This window comes from Fukomys damarensis, unplaced genomic scaffold, assembly GCF_012274545.1.
Source record: "Fukomys damarensis isolate Sample0158 unplaced genomic scaffold, DMR_v1.0_HiC HiC_scaffold_35, whole genome shotgun sequence".
NCBI classification, from domain to species: domain Eukaryota; kingdom Metazoa; phylum Chordata; class Mammalia; order Rodentia; family Bathyergidae; genus Fukomys; species Fukomys damarensis.
Genome location: NW_022900947.1, coordinates 3,250,819 through 3,269,420, shown reverse-complemented (window position 1 = coordinate 3,269,420; position 18,602 = coordinate 3,250,819). Strand labels below are relative to the sequence as shown.

The 18,602-nt window shown below is 52.8% G+C and overlaps 1 protein-coding gene across 3 annotated transcripts in view; it reads left to right on the top strand.

The window, feature by feature from the left end:
* Positions 1 to 18,602, top strand: part of Tbc1d14 (TBC1 domain family member 14) — a 78,398-nt gene that overhangs the window by 44,505 nt on the left and 15,291 nt on the right. For all 3 annotated transcript variants that reach the window (XM_010641787.3, XM_033758916.1, XM_010641789.3), the window contains 5 exons: positions 8,138 to 8,256; positions 9,841 to 9,923; positions 11,456 to 11,573; positions 12,785 to 12,891; positions 18,484 to 18,564. In XM_010641787.3, coding sequence (XP_010640089.1) covers positions 8,138 to 8,256; positions 9,841 to 9,923; positions 11,456 to 11,573; positions 12,785 to 12,891; positions 18,484 to 18,564 — 508 coding nt within the window. The remainder of the gene's footprint in view (positions 1 to 8,137; positions 8,257 to 9,840; positions 9,924 to 11,455; positions 11,574 to 12,784; positions 12,892 to 18,483; positions 18,565 to 18,602) is intronic.

Below are 18,602 nucleotides of genomic sequence, written 5' to 3'. Positions count from 1 at the left end.
GACGACCCGAACGGAACTCAGAGCAGCTGCTTGAGGTGCTGGGAAGGAAATGGTGGCAAGTGGGCCACAAAAGGCGACCGGAAATTTGGAGTGCTGCTGGACTGACACTGAGTTCATCGAGATTCCCCTCTTTGGGATTTCAAACCCAGAAAGCCGGGGAGCCTGACCCCAGTAAGGGCTGTTAACATGGCTAGAGAAAAGGCCCGCTGCGGCTGCAGGTGGGCTCTGTAGGAGCAGTCCTTGTGTGTCACTCAGAGGGAGGCAGAACCCTGCTGCATTCTTTTCCCTTTTCCCTCGATTCTCTTGCAGTCAGACCTCAGAGGCTCTGATGGCAGCAGCAGGGGCTGGCGGGAACAAAGGCCCCCAGGAAGGGGCTGCTGCGAGCAGCTTTATCCTGGAAGGGGTGACTGTCAGTGCTTTAGTCTCTCTTCCCATCACCTGGCCCTGATGAGGATACAGCTTCGGGAAGTGTGTGGCTCGGGAACCACAGCAGGGAGACTCAGGGAACCAGAAAGCACCAGGGCACTGCTGGGCGTACAGGCACAGGAAAGTGAGTCTTGAAAGTTGGTACACATTCCTGGCCTTCTGGAGTTGTGGTTCCATGGATCCAAGGAAGACTTAGAAGTGAACTGAACTTGGGAGAGCACACCCAGATCCCAGGCTGGCCACGGGGTGGCGCACACGGGATCCATTCAAGACTACTGAGCACAGCTGAGTTTGCAGCTGCGCTGAGAATCCACAGGGATGACCCACTTATCCAAGCAGAGATGTCAGGCTTGAGGCGAGACCCAGAGTGTCCTAACACAACATTCAAAAGGTCTACACATTTCAAACGGACTTGGCCTCGGGAACAACCAAGGCTGTCTATTGACAGTGTACAGCCTCCGATGCCAAGTTTACACCGAATTATCCCGCAGAGACTTTAAAGCAGCCACTGTAGAAATGCTCCCACCAGTAGGGATGGACACTCGAGATTGGGAGATAGAAAGTGTTAGTGAAGAGATCGAAAATACCAAAGTCAAGTGGAGATTTCATAACTGAAAATAATGGAAGCTGAAGTAACTAACTGGATGGGTCCAATAGCAAAAGGCACATGCTAGGGAAGAAAGTGAGTGAATTTTAAGATAGAGCAACAAAAATGAATTATCTGATCTTAATAATACAGAGAAAAAAGTAAAAATAATAACAGCAAACCTCGAAAGCAAAGAAATAAAAAACAGAACAGATCCTTGAGAACATATGGAGGAACCCTCTAAATTTGTGTTGTTTGAGTAAAGACATGCTCCCCCATAACCATAAAACTGCTACCTGAGGGAATCGCCAGCAGTCCTACAGTGTGTCTGATGTCTCGGCTGTGTCCCCCTTTTCCCAGTCCGTACTGACCTGCTTTGTGAGTCTGGGTCCAGTGGGGTTGGCATATGGTCCTTAGTTATATGTCCCTTTGTTCTTTTAATATAAAGCAGCTCTTAGCTGGATGTGGTGGTGCACAACTGTAACCCCAGCACTCTGGGAGGCTGAGGCAGGGGAGCCACAAGTTCGAGTCCGGCCTGGGCTTAGTGACTTAGAGTGGCCCTCTCAAAATAAAAAGGCCAAGGAATATAGTTCAGCATGCAACCCCCACATGCCAAAAACAACACAGTTCTACCTTTTCCCCATGATAGTTACTTTTTTTTTTTAATGACCCTGGAGACAAATAAGATGGTAAAACTGATTCCAAGAACATTTGAGGGCTAGGTGTATACATGGACATAAAAACCACTACAGAATTAGGATAACATTGCTGGCTTAGATTTCAACAAATGGTAGAGACGTAAAATAAAATCTTCTGCGTTACCCTTTCGTAGCACCTAAATCTCCGAATTGATAGGTAACCTCACAGCATCTGGGCTTTAGTGGAGTAACAGCATGGGGACAGTCCCCTAGGAAGTTAAACCTGGTACACGTTAAATGCCAGGTATGGACTGAATGACCTCTCACCCGCTAACTGCTGCTTTTGCTTTATTTTTGGCAGGGGGAGCTCTTTCTGACCAGCCCACGCTGGTCTCAAAACTCTCCACCCTTCTGCCTCTACCTCCCAAGTGCTAGGATTATAGGTGTGCATACCACCACGCCTGGCTTCATTTTCAAATTTTCAGTACTTTTTCTCAACAAGGCCTTCATTAATCTCTTCAGGGTCAGCTTCTGCTTTGTGTTGTTGTATTGTTTTTTCTGTTTCTGAGACAAACCCTCACCATGCTGCCCAGGCTGGCCTTGAGCTCAAGATCTTTCAGTTTCAGCTTCCTGAGTAGCTTGCATTATAGGTGCGTGCTGCTAAATTTCGCTGCTGTTACTTGTTTTTTGTTTTCTTGAGACAGGTTTTGGGGACAGTCCCCTAGGAAGTTAAACCTGGTACACGTTAAATGCCAGGTATGGACTGAATGACCTCTCACCCGCTAACTGCTGCTTTTGCTTTATTTTTGGCAGGGGGAGCTCTTTCTGACCAGCCCACGCTGGTCTCAAAACTCTCCACCCTTCTGCCTCTACCTCCCAAGTGCTAGGATTATAGGTGTGCATACCACCACGCCTGGCTTCATTTTCAAATTTTCAGTACTTTTTCTCAACAAGGCCTTCATTAATCTCTTCAGGGTCAGCTTCTGCTTTGTGTTGTTGTATTGTTTTTTCTGTTTCTGAGACAAACCCTCACCATGCTGCCCAGGCTGGCCTTGAGCTCAAGATCTTTCAGTTTCAGCTTCCTGAGTAGCTTGCATTATAGGTGCGTGCTGCTAAATTTCGCTGCTGTTACTTGTTTTTTGTTTTCTTTTGAGACAGGGTCTCACTATGTAGTTGAGACTGACCTAGAACTCACTATGTAGCCCAGGCTGGTCTTGAACTCACAGCAATCCTCCTGCCTCAGCCTCCCAATTGCTGGGATTACAGGCGTGAGCCACCACGCCGAGCTACTTTGTTCCTTTTTTTTTTTAGTACCAGGGATCGAACTCCGGTCCTTGTGCTTGTGAGGCAGGTAGCGGAACCACTGACCCAAATCCCCAGCCCTACTCTGTTACTTTTAAAAGTGGTTCCATTGGAGTATAATTACTATAAAAATTCTGCTCATTGTACACTTTCAGTTCTTAATACATTTATATTCAATCATTGCCACCCAGTTTTAGAAGATTTTCGTCACTCCATGTTTTGGAATCATGTTCGTGTAAGCTCGCTGTCAGCCCCGTTCCTACCTCCAGGCAAATGTTGCTTTATTTTCTGTCCAGAGATCTGCCTTCTGAAGATATATGACACAGGTTTGTCCGCCTCTGCTCCGCGGGGACTGGATCATCCCAGGGCTTGGTCGTTGTGGGTGTGCTGTGGACTTTGTGCACAGTCCTCTGTGGCTGTACTTCTCTGGGTAGCTTCCTTGGGATGCAGGTGTGAGTTATGTAAGAAACCTTTAGCCTCCTTTCCCAGACAGGGCATCTTCTATGCCCTCGCAAGGCCCAGAGTCCAGCTTCCCCACCAGGGTGCCTTTATTTCATCCCTGTGCATGGCACAGTCCTCTTCTAAGCGGAGCCGGTGGTTCTGAGTAGCAGAAAATCAGCGGGGGAAGAGACTCAACTCAGAGCCCTGAGAGGGTCCCCTGAGGAAGGGGCGTCGGGTCTGTTCAGTCCTGGGCCCTGGGTCTACAGGCAGACCAGAACGAGTGCTGACCCGAGGCAGGCTTTGCAGACTATTTAGAAATTGGCAGGTCTTAACTGAAGGGTGCTTACTCCTGGGTTCCCATGAGTGCTTACCTAGATCACCATTCTGTCGCCCTAAACGCTTAGGCCGTTTCCCAGTCGGTCCCCCGAGAAGCTGCCACTCGTGTGATATCTTAGTGTACATTTCTTTGTGTGTGTACATCTGACGTTTTAAGCTCATTGTGTACCACGTCTGAACCAACCGTGTAAGAAGCAAAAATCGCTCCCCCTTAGCCTACTACCGGGCGTTACCAGTGCTGATCTTTTCTGGAGCTGCTTCGGGTGCACTGTCTCTGCCCCTGTCCTAGGCCCAGCCGGCTGAAGCTCGCGGTACCCCGGCTGGGTGATGTCGCCCGCCCCGCCCCGTCCGCTCCAGGTCCCAGCAGGCGGTGGCGCCAGTTCAGAGTGCTGTAGTTTTCAATGTAGAAGTCTTTTGCTTCCTTCATTTGACTGATTCCTAGATAATTGATTTTGTTGAATACTACTGTGAAAGGAACTGTTTCCCTAATTTCTTTCTCAGTGAATCTGTTATTTGTGTTCAAGAAGGCTAATGATTTTTGAGTGTTGACCTTGTATCCCACTACTCTGAGGAAAGTGTCAATTAAGTCTAGAAGTCTTTTGGCAGAGTGTTTTGGGTCTTCTATGTAAGGTATCATATCTTCAGCAAATAATGATAGTTAAACTTCTTCCTTTCCTATCTTTATTGCTTTAATTTCTTTCTCATGTCTAATTGTGGTGGCTATTTTTCCAGAAATATATTGAATGGGAGTGGTGATACTGGTCATTCTTGTCTTGTTCCTGATTTTAGTTTTTGGCCTTTTAGTATGATGTTGGCTGTTGCTTTTTCATAGATAGTCTTTATCAAGTTGAGATAAAGATGCTGCCGGGGTGCCCGGGTTTCCGCGAGACCAGGCTTCGCCCTGACGCAGGGTCCGGGTCCTAGAGCCGCCGTGCCCCGCGCTTGCTCGCCAGAGTGGCCAGATGTGGCCCAGCTGCGCGCTGGCACCGAGTCACCCTCTTCCCCCCAACCCTGCCGAGATCCCTGCCCTGGGACTTGTTTTATAGAGTCGAGGGACGGCCCAGCGCCAGGCCTCCCCTGGACATTGCTGTGGGCACTTGTCCTGTGCTTATTCATCCTGAAATCTTGGCCCCTGAGACCTAGCTCCCGTCGGTCCACCCCAGCATGTCCAGGCAGGCTGCGCGGTCGTCAGCCTGAGTGCACGGGGTGGCCGCACTGCCGCTGACATTAGTTCGGGTCCACCTCTGGCGGGACCACGGCGGGGGGGTGGCCTGTGTGTGGGAGGCCCTATTCCAAACATGCCACCGAGCCTCCTGCTGGTGCTCACAGGGTTCCCTGGACTTGGACAGCGGGGCAGAGTGCTCAGTGACCCTTTCCCCTCTAGGAAGCCAGGGGTTTCTCTGGCCAGAGGGTTGATGGGATTGGCTGTCTGTGTAGCACTCTTCGTTCTGTGCTATCGCTGACCCTGGCTTTCTACCCGCAAGACTTGCTTTGCTTTTCTTCTTCAGTCTGTTGAGGCAGGCTTTCCTATGTCTTTCCTAACTGGCAAGGTTTTAACTTGATCTCCTGCCCCTTGCCCTGGGCAGCTCCTGCAGGTAAGGTCCGCCCTGCTGTGTTCTTCGGTGGGCTCCCCACCCTGGCACCCAGCTTTCCTGCCCTGTGCAGACCTGGTTCCTCCCCATCTCCCAGTCTGGCCCTCTAGCTCTAATGTGTTTGTTCAGTGTCAAATCTAGAGCAAGCAGAAGCTGCTCAGCATCTTTCCCTCTCCACCCTCTTTATCCCGTCAGCCTGCTGCTGGGCACACCTTCGCCCTGCCACCCTGTTACTGGCACCTGGGAAGGCCACCTCCTCCCTGTGCTGTCCCACTCCGGCTGGCTGCTTATCTTGTGGTCATCGCCTTTGCTGCGCTTGTAGTGAGCTGAGGCTGAGAGACGTCCAGATGACTTGCTCAGCTCAGAGCCAGGTCGTAGAATTTGGGACTTTTTGTTCCGAGGCCTTAGCTCCCGCCACACACGGGCTGGCCCCAGTGTGGATAACGCCCAACTGGGTGTGGAATACCACACCTTTTCACCTTCCTGCGGTCCTGAGAGGAACAGAGTTTGTGCTCCTGGGTTGGTTTTTCTGGCTTGGAGAGCGAGATCTGACTGTGGAGGCCTCTAAGAGGCCATGGGAAAAGCAAGCCCGGGTTTGGAGCGTGGTCGCGTGGCCATTGCCAGCATATTTGAGCTCTAAAGTTGCCACTCAGGGCTTTGGAAAGGCAGCTGCACTTGCCAGGTCAGGTTTGGGCAGGCCAGGACTCCCCTGTTACTGTAATCGTGCGTCACTGTGTGGAACGGAGCGATTGACCCTGTACCGTCCCTACCTCTGCGCTCGACTCAGGGCTCAGGTTTGCCTAGCTGGAGCGCTTTCCTGGGCCGACCCTGTCTGCGAGGGGCCTGCATGGATTCTGTGGTGAGAACCAGGGCGAGTGTGTAGGTTATGTTAATTGAGTGTGAGACCCTGGGGATGTGCGCAGCCCCTCAGCCTAGGCAGACACCCTGCTTGCTGTCCCTGGGAATAACAGGCAGTGCTTTCCGTCCAGGACCAAGGGGTTCCCTCCCTGTGCCCCCACCCACCAAGGACTGCAGAGCCCATTTCTTCCCTGGTGTGGCTGTTTCAGGGGTGAAGGGAAGTAATGGCACATACATCTGGTCCCCGTGTCCCAGAGCTGTCGCCGGCACCTCTCCCCCCCGTGGTCACAGCAGCCTGTGTGGGGGTACACGTGTCCACTTCTCAGAGGTGGACACGGGGCTGGGAGTGCCAGGTGAGCCTGGGGCCTGAGTCACAGCCGTGGGAGGAACCAAGTTTGCCCCAGACCTGTCTGGGGCCCGCACTGGCACCTGACGGAGCAAGACTGGGCTTGCTCCTCCGCTCTGCTCCTGGTTGGGGCCAGTGGTTCATACGGTAGGGTCGGTCTGCAGTGGAGGACATGTGGGACACAGTGTGGCGGGGGCAGCTGGCTTTGGGCCTCAGGTCTTTGCTTCGGCCTGCAGTTCACTAGTCCAGGATTGGTGGATAAGCAGCACCTCAAGGGGATTTGTGGCTGATTGTTGTCAGCATGCAGCAGGCCCCAGAATCTTTCTTAGCACACAGCTTTCAACAGATTTTCTATAACTGCAGACTTTAGCTTCCGGGTACTGGACTGGAAGCTTTCTGTGGCTGGCACCTGCTGTCGCTGGTGGGCAGCCTCAGATACTCAGGTCCGTGAGCGGGTGCGGCTGCTTTCTGGGTGACTCAGTAGTTCAGTGGGCCAGAGTTCCGTGTCTAACCTGGTGCGTCCAAATGTGCAGAAACTGCCCTGCACCCGTTTCTCCCAGCCTTGCTATTTTGAGGAATTAGTTTTCTACCTGTTCAGTTCTGGGAGCTTCAGTCATCCTTTCCAACTGTGAGAGTAATTGCTTGCAAGATGGTGTTGGGAGTGGTGCCCCTCTCGACAGCTAACGTTGGTGAAATCCACTTAGCAATTAGCTACCACGGCTCCTGCCGGCGCTCATCTTGCTATCGGAGCAGGCACTGGAATCACAGGTTAGCTGTGCATTTGTTTGTGGGACTCCCGGCTCCTCTTCAGGGGTGGTCCAAGAGCCTGTCTGTAGTGGGCACAACAGGAAAACACCGCATCTCTGCTTTTCAGGGAGCCAAGGGTGCACGCACCTGCAGGCCTTACTTCAGCAGCCCCGGCTTCCAGGGCCCTGAAGCCCTGGCTGGGCGTCTGCCCTGTGGGTCAGCAGGTGTGACTCAGCTCTTGTGGTCACAGCCCGCGCAGCAGGTTGGGGACTCACCGAGTATGGAGGCTGCTCTTACACTTCTAGGGCCTTGTAAAATTATTTACAGCACAATCTGTGGCGATGGCATCCCAGTGGCCATGACAGTAATTAGTCAAGACGTATAGTGTGCAGTTGGCTTGGTGGTGCACACCTGTAATCTCAGCTGCTCAGGAGACTGAAGCAGGAGGATCAGAAGTTCGAGGCCAGCCTGGGCAGCTTAGTCCTGTCTCCAAATAAAAATAATGGGGGTTCAGGATGTAGCTCAGTGGTAGAGCGCCCCGGGGCCCGCTCCTCAGTGCTGGAGAGAGTGCTTTACAGTGTCCTGAAGAAACACGGTTCTCACTGGGAGAAGAACAGGAGGCCCGAGTCTGAGTTTGGGGATCCTTAGTGACGCATGCCAACAGGGGAACTATGCCCGCCTCGCGGCGGAGCTGGGGGAGGGGCTTTCAGAGGCGGCGTCCCTTCGGGGTTGTGGGGATGTTCGGTGTCACCCTCAGAGTTGACCTAGAGTTCTCTCGTTGCACAGTAACTGTCTTACTTTTGCCAGGACTTTGTGGTACAAGGAATGTCTGGACCCAGAGTCACCCTTGGCTGCTTTGTCCTAGGAAAATGAAGACAAGGCTGGAAGACCTAGCCGGCCACCTTCGCCGAAGCAGAATGTGAGGAGGAATCTTGATTTTGAGCCTCTTTCCACCACCGCCCTCATCCTCGAGGACAGACCAGCGTGAGTCTTAGAGCGGCCTGTGGTGTCTGCCTTAGTGGAGGGGGACAGCTTGCTGATCCCCTTCGCGGGAGGAGGAGGGGTGGCCATAAGCACTTGTCAGGCCTGTGTCCCCATGCGTTGTGTCATGATGTCACACGGCTGACTGGGAGGATGGTCCTGCCATAGCCGTGTCACAGGTTTCCTGTTCAGGCGGTTTCCCCTTTAGCATTTAGGAATACCTGAGTAGTAAATGCAGCTGGCTTGTAGCAGCAAGAGACCCTGGGCAGTATATGCCGGCGTCTCGCTTTGGAGGTGCAGGATACTGCAGGGCCTGTGGGCTGGCCCAGGGCCCTTGTGATCGCAGCCAGCGGGGTGAGGTCACCCACGCAGCACCCTCTCTGGCCTTTGACTCCCCGAGTGTGATGGAGAAGTCCTGTTGGGAGATCTTCGTAGTTACCGGGAATTGCTCCCTTGTGCCAGGATGCCACTGCCCTACCTATAAGAATTGTTTCTCTAGAACGTGGTACTAGAATAGGGGTTCCCAAGCTCAAAAGGGATCGAAGAAGAGCGAGAGGGAAACATCGATATAACTCTCAAGGCCCGCGCCAATCCCTGAATGTTGACAACGAGAGAAATCTCAAAGAAGAGTGTCTTTTGCTATTATTTCTTGGCTTTCAGAAGCCAGCTGTGGGGGACCCTGAAGTGGAGGCCCACAGAGTTAGGCAGAGGCCGCTGACTGTGAGGAGCGTCCTTTCTAGTGCTTTGAGACGTCACCCCATTCTCCTGGTGCTGGCAGGGCAGACGATGTGAGAAAGCATGCATTTTGTCATTTTCAAGAGGAGTAGGACTGTGACACGTGTGCCTTAACAATAGAAAGAGAAGTAGGGCTGCTAATGGCACTTCACACTTAAAAAACATGGCAAGAGAATGTAGGGCTGGGGATTTAGCTCAGTGGTTCTGTTGCCTGCCTCACAAGCACAAGGTTCCAAGTTCCTTACCAGGTAGCAAAAAAAAATAAAAAAGAGAACGCACTTGTGCACCTGGGTAAGGTATACTTGCCGTGAGGGCCCATACCGGCAGCAGGGATTTGGTGTTGCTGCATCTGTGGGAAAGGCTGCCCCCAGGGTTGAGGTGGAAGATGAACATGGCCTCGTGGTCCAGTCAGTTTCTATGGAAAAAGGAGACAACACTAAGGTTTTTCTCTGTTGTAATTATGGGTAATTGATTGTTTTTTTTTAACCTGTAGAATTGAGTTGTTTGACAGTTAGATTTTTGCTTTTATCAAAAGATATTGTAAGCTGGGCATGGTGGCGCATGCCTGTAATCCCAGCACTTGTGAGGCTGAGGCAGGAGGATTAACTGTGAGTACGGGACCAGCCTGGGCTACATAGTGAGCTCCAGGTCAGTCTCCACTACATAGTGAGACCCTGTCTCAAAAAAATAAATAAATAAAATAAATGAATTGTAGATTCTAAAAGAACTGTGTAATTCTTTAAAAATTAGTTTTGACCCCAAGCTGTACAGTATTTTGTAACCGATACTGCAGGTGTATTCTCTCTCACTCTTGATGTCTGTAACTGCGAAATCCCTTTATCTCCCATCAAGCAATCTCCCTGCGAAGCCAGCTGATGAAGCCCAGAAGCACAGGCAGCAGTATGAGGAGATGGTGGTGCAGGCCAAGAAGCGAGGTGGGTGTGCTGGGCACCGGACGCTGGGCTGCATCTCCCACGGTTTCCTTTTTTATCTTTGGGAACCCTAGAACCTCAGCTTCCTCAGAAGCTTTAAAAGTTCTCAGATTTGTAACTTGCCATCAAAAGTACATGGTTCTGTTCATCCTGGTAACTTATTTCAAGGTAGAAGCCCTTTAAACTTCCATGAGAAAAGAGGCCATCCTGGGAGAGAATCCTGTAGTAGAGCAAGCCTCAGCCATGGCATGGGAATTTCTCTTCCTCACTGGGCTCTTTTCTGTTTTTACAAAAAGGTGCACTAGACACAATCCCTCGCAGTACCTAAAACCCCTGTGGTTCTTGGACATTCAAACATATCAATGATAAACCGGTGTGTGGGTAGAGTGGGATTCTGTGTCCTCCAGAAAGGAGGAGGTTCTGGTCTGTGCCCGGCCTGGCTGGGCCTGCAGGCCATCCTAGGTGTCACTTGCAGTCCCAGAAGGACGGAGACTTTGGGGTCCCCAGAGCCACCACCTTTGTAGAGACGAAGTAGAGCAGTGGGGGCCGGGGCCGGGGGTGGGCCGGGAGCTAGTGTCAGATGGGACAGAGTTTCAGCTGGGGAGGATGAGAAAGGTGTAGGGACGGATGTGGTGAGGGCCACACATGTACTTAACGCAACTGAACTGGTAGCGAAATGGCTCTCATGGTGAAATTTGATGTGAGGTGCATTTTGCTGCAATAAAAAAGTGCAGTCTATGAGTGTCCATGGGGATTGGTTCCAGGGGCCCTGTTGTACCGAAACCATGGATGTCCAAGTCAGGTAAAATTTGTATATGACTACACACATTCACCTGTGCACTGCACTTTATGCTGAGGGGTATTCGAGACACGGTCTCGCTGTGTAGCCCAGGCTGCCCTTGACTTCAAAGTGATTCTCCTGCCTCAGCCTCCTGAGTGCCAGGGCTGCAGGTGTGTGTCACCACGTCCGCCTCTTGGGTATACTTTAAGTCACCACTAGATCATCTAGTCAGATGTAAATACTGTGTGAATGGTGGATGCATTGTATAGTTTAGGAATAGTGACATGAAAATATCTGTTGGGTGCAGATGTGATGTTTCCGAGTGTTTCCATCGCTGTTTGGTTGGATGTGTGTCTGCGGAGTCCATGGATGCAGAGCTCGGTGTGGAGAGGGTGCAAAGCCGGGGCTTCCTCGGATCGCTGCCTCCCCATTGAGAGCAGTGCCTGGGCTGTTAGGAGTGGGCCTGCAGGTCCCCTGTGGAGAGTGCCAGGAGCACACGAAGGGCTCTCCCATCTGCCCATGTGTGGTGTGGTGTGGTCTGTCCGTGTGTCTGTGCATGGCTGTGTTTGCCCCTGTACACTTCCCCCCATCCGTGCTGCCCTTGAAAAGTTTGTTGCCAGGTGTGTTGAGCACGAGACCGGGCTGGTGCTGGCCTGCTGCAGCGCTGTTTCCCTGCTGCTGCTGCAGTGTGGCCATGCGATGGTGGGTGTCGGCTGACACGGTGCTCCTTCTTGTTTGTAATTGTGGCTTCCAGAGCTCAGAGAGGCCCAGCGGAGGAAGAAGCAGCTGGAGGAGAGGTGCAGAGTGGAAGAAAGCATCGGAAACGCTGTCCTCACCTGGAACAACGAGATCCTGCCCAACTGGGACACCATGTAAGGCTGGGCTCTCGGGCCGCCCCTCCCCAGGTCTGGGGCTCACAGGGAGGCGTGGCATGGGGCTGCTGTAAGTCTGTAAGTTGCCTTGGTCCAGCAGGGGTGCCGAGACAGCCCCTTGCCCGCCCTTTGGTTCGTCTTGTGCTTGGCAGCCTGACCCTCTTCGTCACTCCCCGAGATTTCACTCAATACAGACCTTGGACTTCAGAGTTTAGGGCCTGAACCCTCCCACCCCGCCTCTGAAGCCTCACCCTACTCTCTTCTCTACCTGGGCCCAGCCTTGTCCCCAGGGAACCATCAGCAGGATTGGCGCTTTCAACCTGAGGGCCTTTGTATGTTGTTTCCTGGGTCTGGGGTGCCCTTGACCTGAACGCCCATCCTGTTCACCAAAGCTGTGCTCCCCAAGGAGGACTTTCCTGCCCCACCCCAGCTCCAGGTGGCTGTGGAGGACCCCCCTGGCACCCTGCTGCCAACTCCAGTGCCAGTGAGCCCCAGTGTCAGTGACCCAGGTGACCAGGGAGCCTGGCACCTGCGGCACGCTCCCTTCCAAGGGTCAGCGTCCACCTGCCTGTCTTTGGTGCGTGTGGCGGTGCTGGGTCTCCTGACTGTGCCTGCTGTGCATTGCTCCCTGCAGGGCCCGGGGCCCAGGAGGGCTGCGCAGGGCAGGTGCTGTGCGCCCCTGCTTCCCCGGTGTCATCCTGTGGAGGCTGGGCGCTGCCAGGAAACAGTGACAGGTGTCTGCAGCCTGGCCACGCTGTGCTGAGCACGACCTGCTGCTCTGGACCTCACTGCCCTCGGTGTTCGGTGCAGCCCTGGAGAAGGCTCCCTGGTCTGGGTTAGAGGATGCCGCAGGCCGGGGAGGAGCAGTAGTCCCCCAGGCGAGGGTGGAGTGGGCCACTGCTTGGCACTGCTGCCTCAGCCTGCTGTGTCCAGAAGCACCACGGCGGCCTGCCGCCTTTCCCTGGTCCACGGTCCTGACAGCTGCCCCTCTGGAGTGTCTGGGCTTGTCCCCTGCCCTGTGGTGTGGCAGCTCCCCCGTGTGCAGTGGGCTGCTGGCTGTCCCTGCTGCCTGGCTCCCGTGTTCCCTTCTGTGCCTGTCCCCACAGGCCAGGAGGCTGGTGCTCTGCGTAGGTCCTGGTGGCTCACTTCGCCAAGTCAGGGTGGGCACCACTGCCCTGGTGAGCCCCTGAGCTCGTCTCCGTCCTGTCCAGGTGGTGCTCGCGTAAGGTGCGTGACCTGTGGTGGCAGGGGATCCCGCCCAGCGTGAGAGGCCGAGTCTGGAGTTTAGCTATCGGCAACGAGCTGAACATCACCCACGGTGAGTGGCTCTAGCCTGGGCCGGGGGCCCTCTGTCCTGCTGCCTGCTGTGAAGGACGGCAGTGTCTGCCGTGCAGCCCTGTCTTCAAGAGGCCAGGTGCCTGTGAACCCCAGAGAGGGGCCGCAGGCGGTGGGTTCCTTGCCAGGCACATAGGGCACCTGCTGCAGGTGGAGGGGACAGTGGACATGGCCCTAAGAGCCTCAGGTGAGATGCCAAGTCCCAGGAAGCCGGTCTCGGCAGATGCAAAGGTGGCTGTGCTTCTGCCCCTTGGGGTGCCTTCCAGGAAGTTTTCCGGCAGCCTTAGCAGGGCAGCAGCACACTGCTCGGCCTGGCCTTGTGGGTCTTGGTGGCCCAAGTGTTGAGGGCTTGAGACCGGCCTCACTGTCCTCACGCGGCTTGTCACTGTGTCCCCTCTGATCAGTGTGCAATTGCCCCGCTGGCCCTGGTGCATTTCCCTGGTATCCCGCGCACCTGTAGGGTGATGTGCACGTAGGGGAAATGGGCACCAGGATCCACAGACAGGGCATGAAGCCTAGGCCACAGCTGTGGTCTCGTCTCCTTTCCTTCCTTGCTGCTGCAGAGGGGTGCTGGCTTTCCGCTCCCTTCCTGAGAGGCCCACGCCTGCCTGTGTGGCCTGTGCGTGTACAGCAGACTGGTCTGTGCCTTCCCTCTCGTGACCATGGCTCTCCCCTGATTGCAGCCTTGGTCCACATAGCTAGTCCGTGGAGGGTGACTGGCTTCCTGAAGTGGGGAGGTTGGGGTAGGGGACCTCTGGACAGCTCTTGTGTGGCCAGATCCATACCTCTGAGAAAACGCATGAACGTTTCTCTTGTGGAAGTGAAGTAGTTGTTGAGAAGCAGCCTCAGAAGGTGAAGTTGGAGAAGGCGCTCCCTTGTCTGAGCAAATTGGGCAGGGCCTTGTGTGTCTGCGGGTATTCAACTTTCAGTTCTCACTGATGCCTGGGTTGATTTTATTTGAATTAAAATCTGTGTGGAGCATGCCTGTAATCCCAGCACTCGGGAGGCTGAGGCAGGAGGATCACTGTGAGTTTGAGACCAGCCCTGGGCTATGTAGTGAGTTCCAGATCAGTCTCAACTACACAGTGAGACCCTGTCTCAAAAGAAGAAAAAAAACCCGTCTGTGGACTGGATCGTGGTAGATTGGGGAAGCAGCTGATTAACCAAACCTATGTCTTGGACTTTTGTCTGAACCTCGATCTTGCCTCGCACAGTATGAACTGTGTCTTGTACGATCAGCTCCTTTGCGTCGCTTGTCCTCAGGGTGCCATAGCCAGGTTGGATACTATCTGCTCCGACACCCATGCCCAGCCCAGTTCTCTGTGCTCGGCAGGCCCTCCAGAAATGCTTGTTGAGCGAGCAGGTGCGTCTTACCATCATCCGTCACTTCGTCTGTGCTGTGCCACCCTCTGAGCCAGCGGCAGAACGGGCAGCTTGCGCTCCGATTGCCTGCAGCCAGGCATTGTTGCCCGGCAGGCCTTGGCGACCTCCTTTCCACATCCTGAAGAGGCTGGGGCTGTGCCAGGCCTGTGGCCCGTGTGTATGGAGCTGGCTTCCTCACCTAGGGTTTTGCTTTTTGTGGTTGTGCATTTGGAAAACTTACGAAAGCCAATCAAACGGCCTTTAAAACTTGGCTGTTAGACAAGTCAGGCTTGTGCTTTTGACATTGGGGCTGAAGGCCTGAGAAAGTGGTTTCCTTTTTTTCTTTAACATTTAAAAGTCCTGAGCATTTTGTTTATTGCTACCATGATTGTGTTTGCAGTATTTAATATTTACATTTGTCCTGGGGAGCAAGTACATATACTTAGCACACCTTGATTCTTTTTATTCTCCTCCCACTCCCCTCCTGTCTCTTGAGCCCCTTTCATTTGCAAGATGCTTTCCTGCTTGCTGTTCTGCCTGGGAGTCTGTCCGCTTCCTCTGGATTCGCTGATGTGCAGGAATAGTTTCTCTGGGGCCTTAGGGTTACTTATTTGTGCTTGCTGTCTTTCTGACGTGAGCATCACCGCACTGAATGCCCCTCTTAGGACAGCTTCCACTGGGTCCCAGGGGTACGTGGTACCAGCGTTGCTGTTTGATTCTAGGGATTGTTTAATGTCCTCTGTGACTGATCAAGCAGTCAGGAATGTGTTTTCAGTGTCTAGGTCTGTGACATTTCTGTGGGTTCTTTTGCCACTCATTTTTAATCTCCATGTTGTGTGATCTGAGAGTATGCATGAGGTAATTTTGATTCTTTTGTATTTGTTTAAGCAGGCTTTATGGACTAATTTGTGGCCTCTTTCGGAGGAAGTTCCGTGTGCTACTCAGAAGAAGGTGCATCCTGTTGTAGTAGGGTGGAATAGCCTGTAGGTATCTATTAGATCTGTTTAAAGATGTGGTTCAGCTCTGAAATTTCCTTGTTGATTATTTGTGTGTTTTTGTTTTTAGAGACAGCGTCTCACTGTGTAGTTCCTCTTGGCCTTGAACTTGCCATGTAGTCCAGGCTGGCCTTGAACACACGGTGATCCTCCTGCCTCAGCCTCCTGAGTGCTGGGATTATAGGCATGGGCTGAACCATCCTGGGATTACCATGCCCGGCTGGATTTGTCAGTGGGGGTACTAAAGCCCCTCACTAGGATTGTGTTGATGGTTATCGGATCTTCTCTGTCCCGTAGTATCTGATTTATAAAGTTGGGTGCACTGGTATTCAGTGAGTGTATATTTACCGTTGCTGCCTTGTGAGAAGTGGATTTAATACCCACATGCTCAGCGCACACCGGTAAAACCGTGGGAGATTTTGTAAACTCTGTCCCTTTGACCCATTTTACTGAGGCTGCCAGGCCCCATGTGTGTGTGTGTGTGTGTGTGTGTGTGTGTGTGTGTGTCTGTCTCTGTCTGTCTGTCTCTCTGTCTCCTCCAGAGGGATACAAGTGTTGAGCGCCTCCTGGAAGTTGAGAGTAGGCAGAAGTTCTAGCTGTGGCTCAGGATAGCTCCCTGTAAGCACTTACCCTCTGGAGCCTTGGTGTATGAGATTGTGTTTCGGAGCTGTGCCCTGCTGCTATGGCAGACTGGCCTTGATCGTGAGTCAGAGCCTTCACAAGCCCCTGGCAAGGTCACGATCCAAGATGTTGGACTGGAGTTTGAATTACGCTTTAATAAAACAGCTTGCACTGCCCAGAAGGCAGGTGTGCTCTGCTTTTTTTTTTCAGAAGTAATGATGGGAAGTATAAAGGGTAAAATCTGTGTGGGTATCTTCAGTTAAATCCTCAGAGATGACTGTGATCCCAGACACCCGCCAGAGGACAGGAAGTACCTGGATGGGTTGGGAGGGGCCCTGAGGAGCGTCCTCTGAAGGAGCCTGTGCCTGGCAGGGCAGGCTGTGTGCATGTGAGATGTGTGAGCAGGAGGCGTTAGCGGAGTGTGACGCAGCCACCACAGGAGCAGTTGAGCAGGTGCTGGTGTGGAGGAGATTTGGAGATGTTGCCGCACTTGGCTGTTGTTGGACAGCTCTACCGTCCTGGGCGCCTCTCCCTACTCTGCTCCGCTTCCTGCGGCAGGACACAGGGCCCTGAACCAGGCCGCAGCAGTTCCTCGTGTCCTCCTCTGAAACGCCCACCCTAACCCTGGAAATCATGGTCCTGGGAGATCAGTACTCCTAACGTTGGAATCTCGAAAATGGAAATTCTGAAAACCACAAGTCCCGCGAGGAAAAGGCTGGGTAAGAGGTGAACAGACTGAATTCCAGGGAGGGAGTTGACCACATTTGCCAGAAGGAGCCAGCAAGCTACTGCCCGGTTTGTGGGTAATTGTGTGCGCATTCGGCTCCCAGGGCCTGCGGTAGACTTGCTGTTCCACCACCGGACTCCTGCTACCATCTTCGTGGTCTGTACTGGAGCGCCTGGCGTGGAAGGATGGGGAGTGTAGTAGGAAATACTCGTGTCAGTGTATATAAAATTATAGAATAATTTACAGAAAGGCAGAGACGGATGGAAAATGAATGTGAACATTCTCCCGGGACAGCCATGCCCTAAAGAAGGCGACTGGTCATCATCCTGTAAGACTCCAGTTCTAGTTAATGACCCTGAAATTCGGCTGCCTCTCAGCGACAACCTCTGTGCAGTTGCCTGCAGTCTGCCTCTTGTACGTGCTTCATGAATTTTCTTTTTAGTTTTTACCATTTTTTAAGTCTTTTCCTTTTAAAAAATTGTCAGCATTAATTTTTTGCAATTTACTGTGCCATGTATCTTATCTTCGCATTTCCAACACTGAAGGCATAAATTATATAAATACTTTCAGAGAGTTCCAATTTATGTTATGTACTTTTTGCAATTTTCACCCCATGCAAGTGCATGTTTACAGTGCTGACCCTGTGTGTAGCTCTCCATGTGTAGTAGGAACTTTGGAACTTCCTCAGTGAACGAAGAGGTGTCCTTTCTGTACATCTGCACTTGGAGAAGATGAAATTTCTTGAGAGCTTGGCTCCTTCAGGTGTCTGCATATGGAGTGGTGATTCATCTCGGTTTCTGTCCATCTTGTCAAATGTGCCGGGTGGAGCTGGTGTGGGGACACACACTTGTAATCCCAGCTGCTTGGGAGGCTGAGACAGGATGACAGGAAGTTTGATGGCAGCCCAGACAACTTAGCACGTTCCTGACTCAAAATAAATAGAAGGGGCTGAGGGTGTAGCTCAGTTGTTGAGTCCCCCAGATTTGGTCCCTAGTTCTGCAAAATAAATAGATGAAGTGTGAAGTTGTCTGACGGTGTTCCCTGAACAGTTGCAAAGCTGGATCCATGCAGCTGGCATCCGCAGGGATACACCTCTGTGCCTTCACTTCTCAGCCTAGCTCCTTACGAGTTAGAGCTCTTCTGGTCAAGACTTTACTTATGCTGTCTGACTGATATCCCTGAATGCTTGTGCTCCTAGAAATCTGTTACTGCCTGTTTTCTTGTGTGAAGTGACCTGTGACATGTTCTCAGTTTTTCCATGTTTCTGAAATAAATCTTTTTGAAAAAGGTGCATAAATGTCTCACACATTCACGATGAGGCTGTAATTCTCCTGTCTCACTGCCACGAGCTCCGAGGCCCTGCTGGCACAGCGCAGCGAGGGACAGTGTTCCAAAATGGGGAACGCGTTAAAGAATTTTTTAAATTCTCCTTTTCAGGATTTCAGACATTAGGGATTTTGGTCTTTGGGGATTTCAGCATTCAGGATTCTGGCTGTGTCTTTTGAGATTCTGGCCATACTTGTTTGAAACCAGATGGGCTTCCCACCGCCTCTGCTCACGGACCTAATGGCCACGTCCCTCCTGGTGCGTTTGCAGTGGGTGCCGCGGCTGAGGCTGGAGAGGCAGCAGGCCGCCGCTGACTGCGTGCGAGAGGGGCCCTGGGTGGCGGGTGTGCGGCAGCAGTGTGCGAGGTCTTCCTCTGCAGACCGCTGTGTCTTTGAACCGAACAAGTACTTTCAGGCTGGGGTCGCTGCTCAGCATGCTGTTAGGAGCGTGGGACACCGGTTACAGTCGAAGGAGGCCCCCGTGTTCCCGGGTGTTGTTCAGCAAAGCGTGGGTGCGTGAGTCTCACCTGAGGCTTCTCTTCCAGAGCTCTTCGACATCTGCCTTGCCCGGGCCAAGGAGCGGTGGCGGTCCTTCAGCGCTGCGGGCGCCGAGGCAGAGAACGAAGGTAGGGACCTGTGCGCCGCGCAGGGCGCTGCCCGGGCG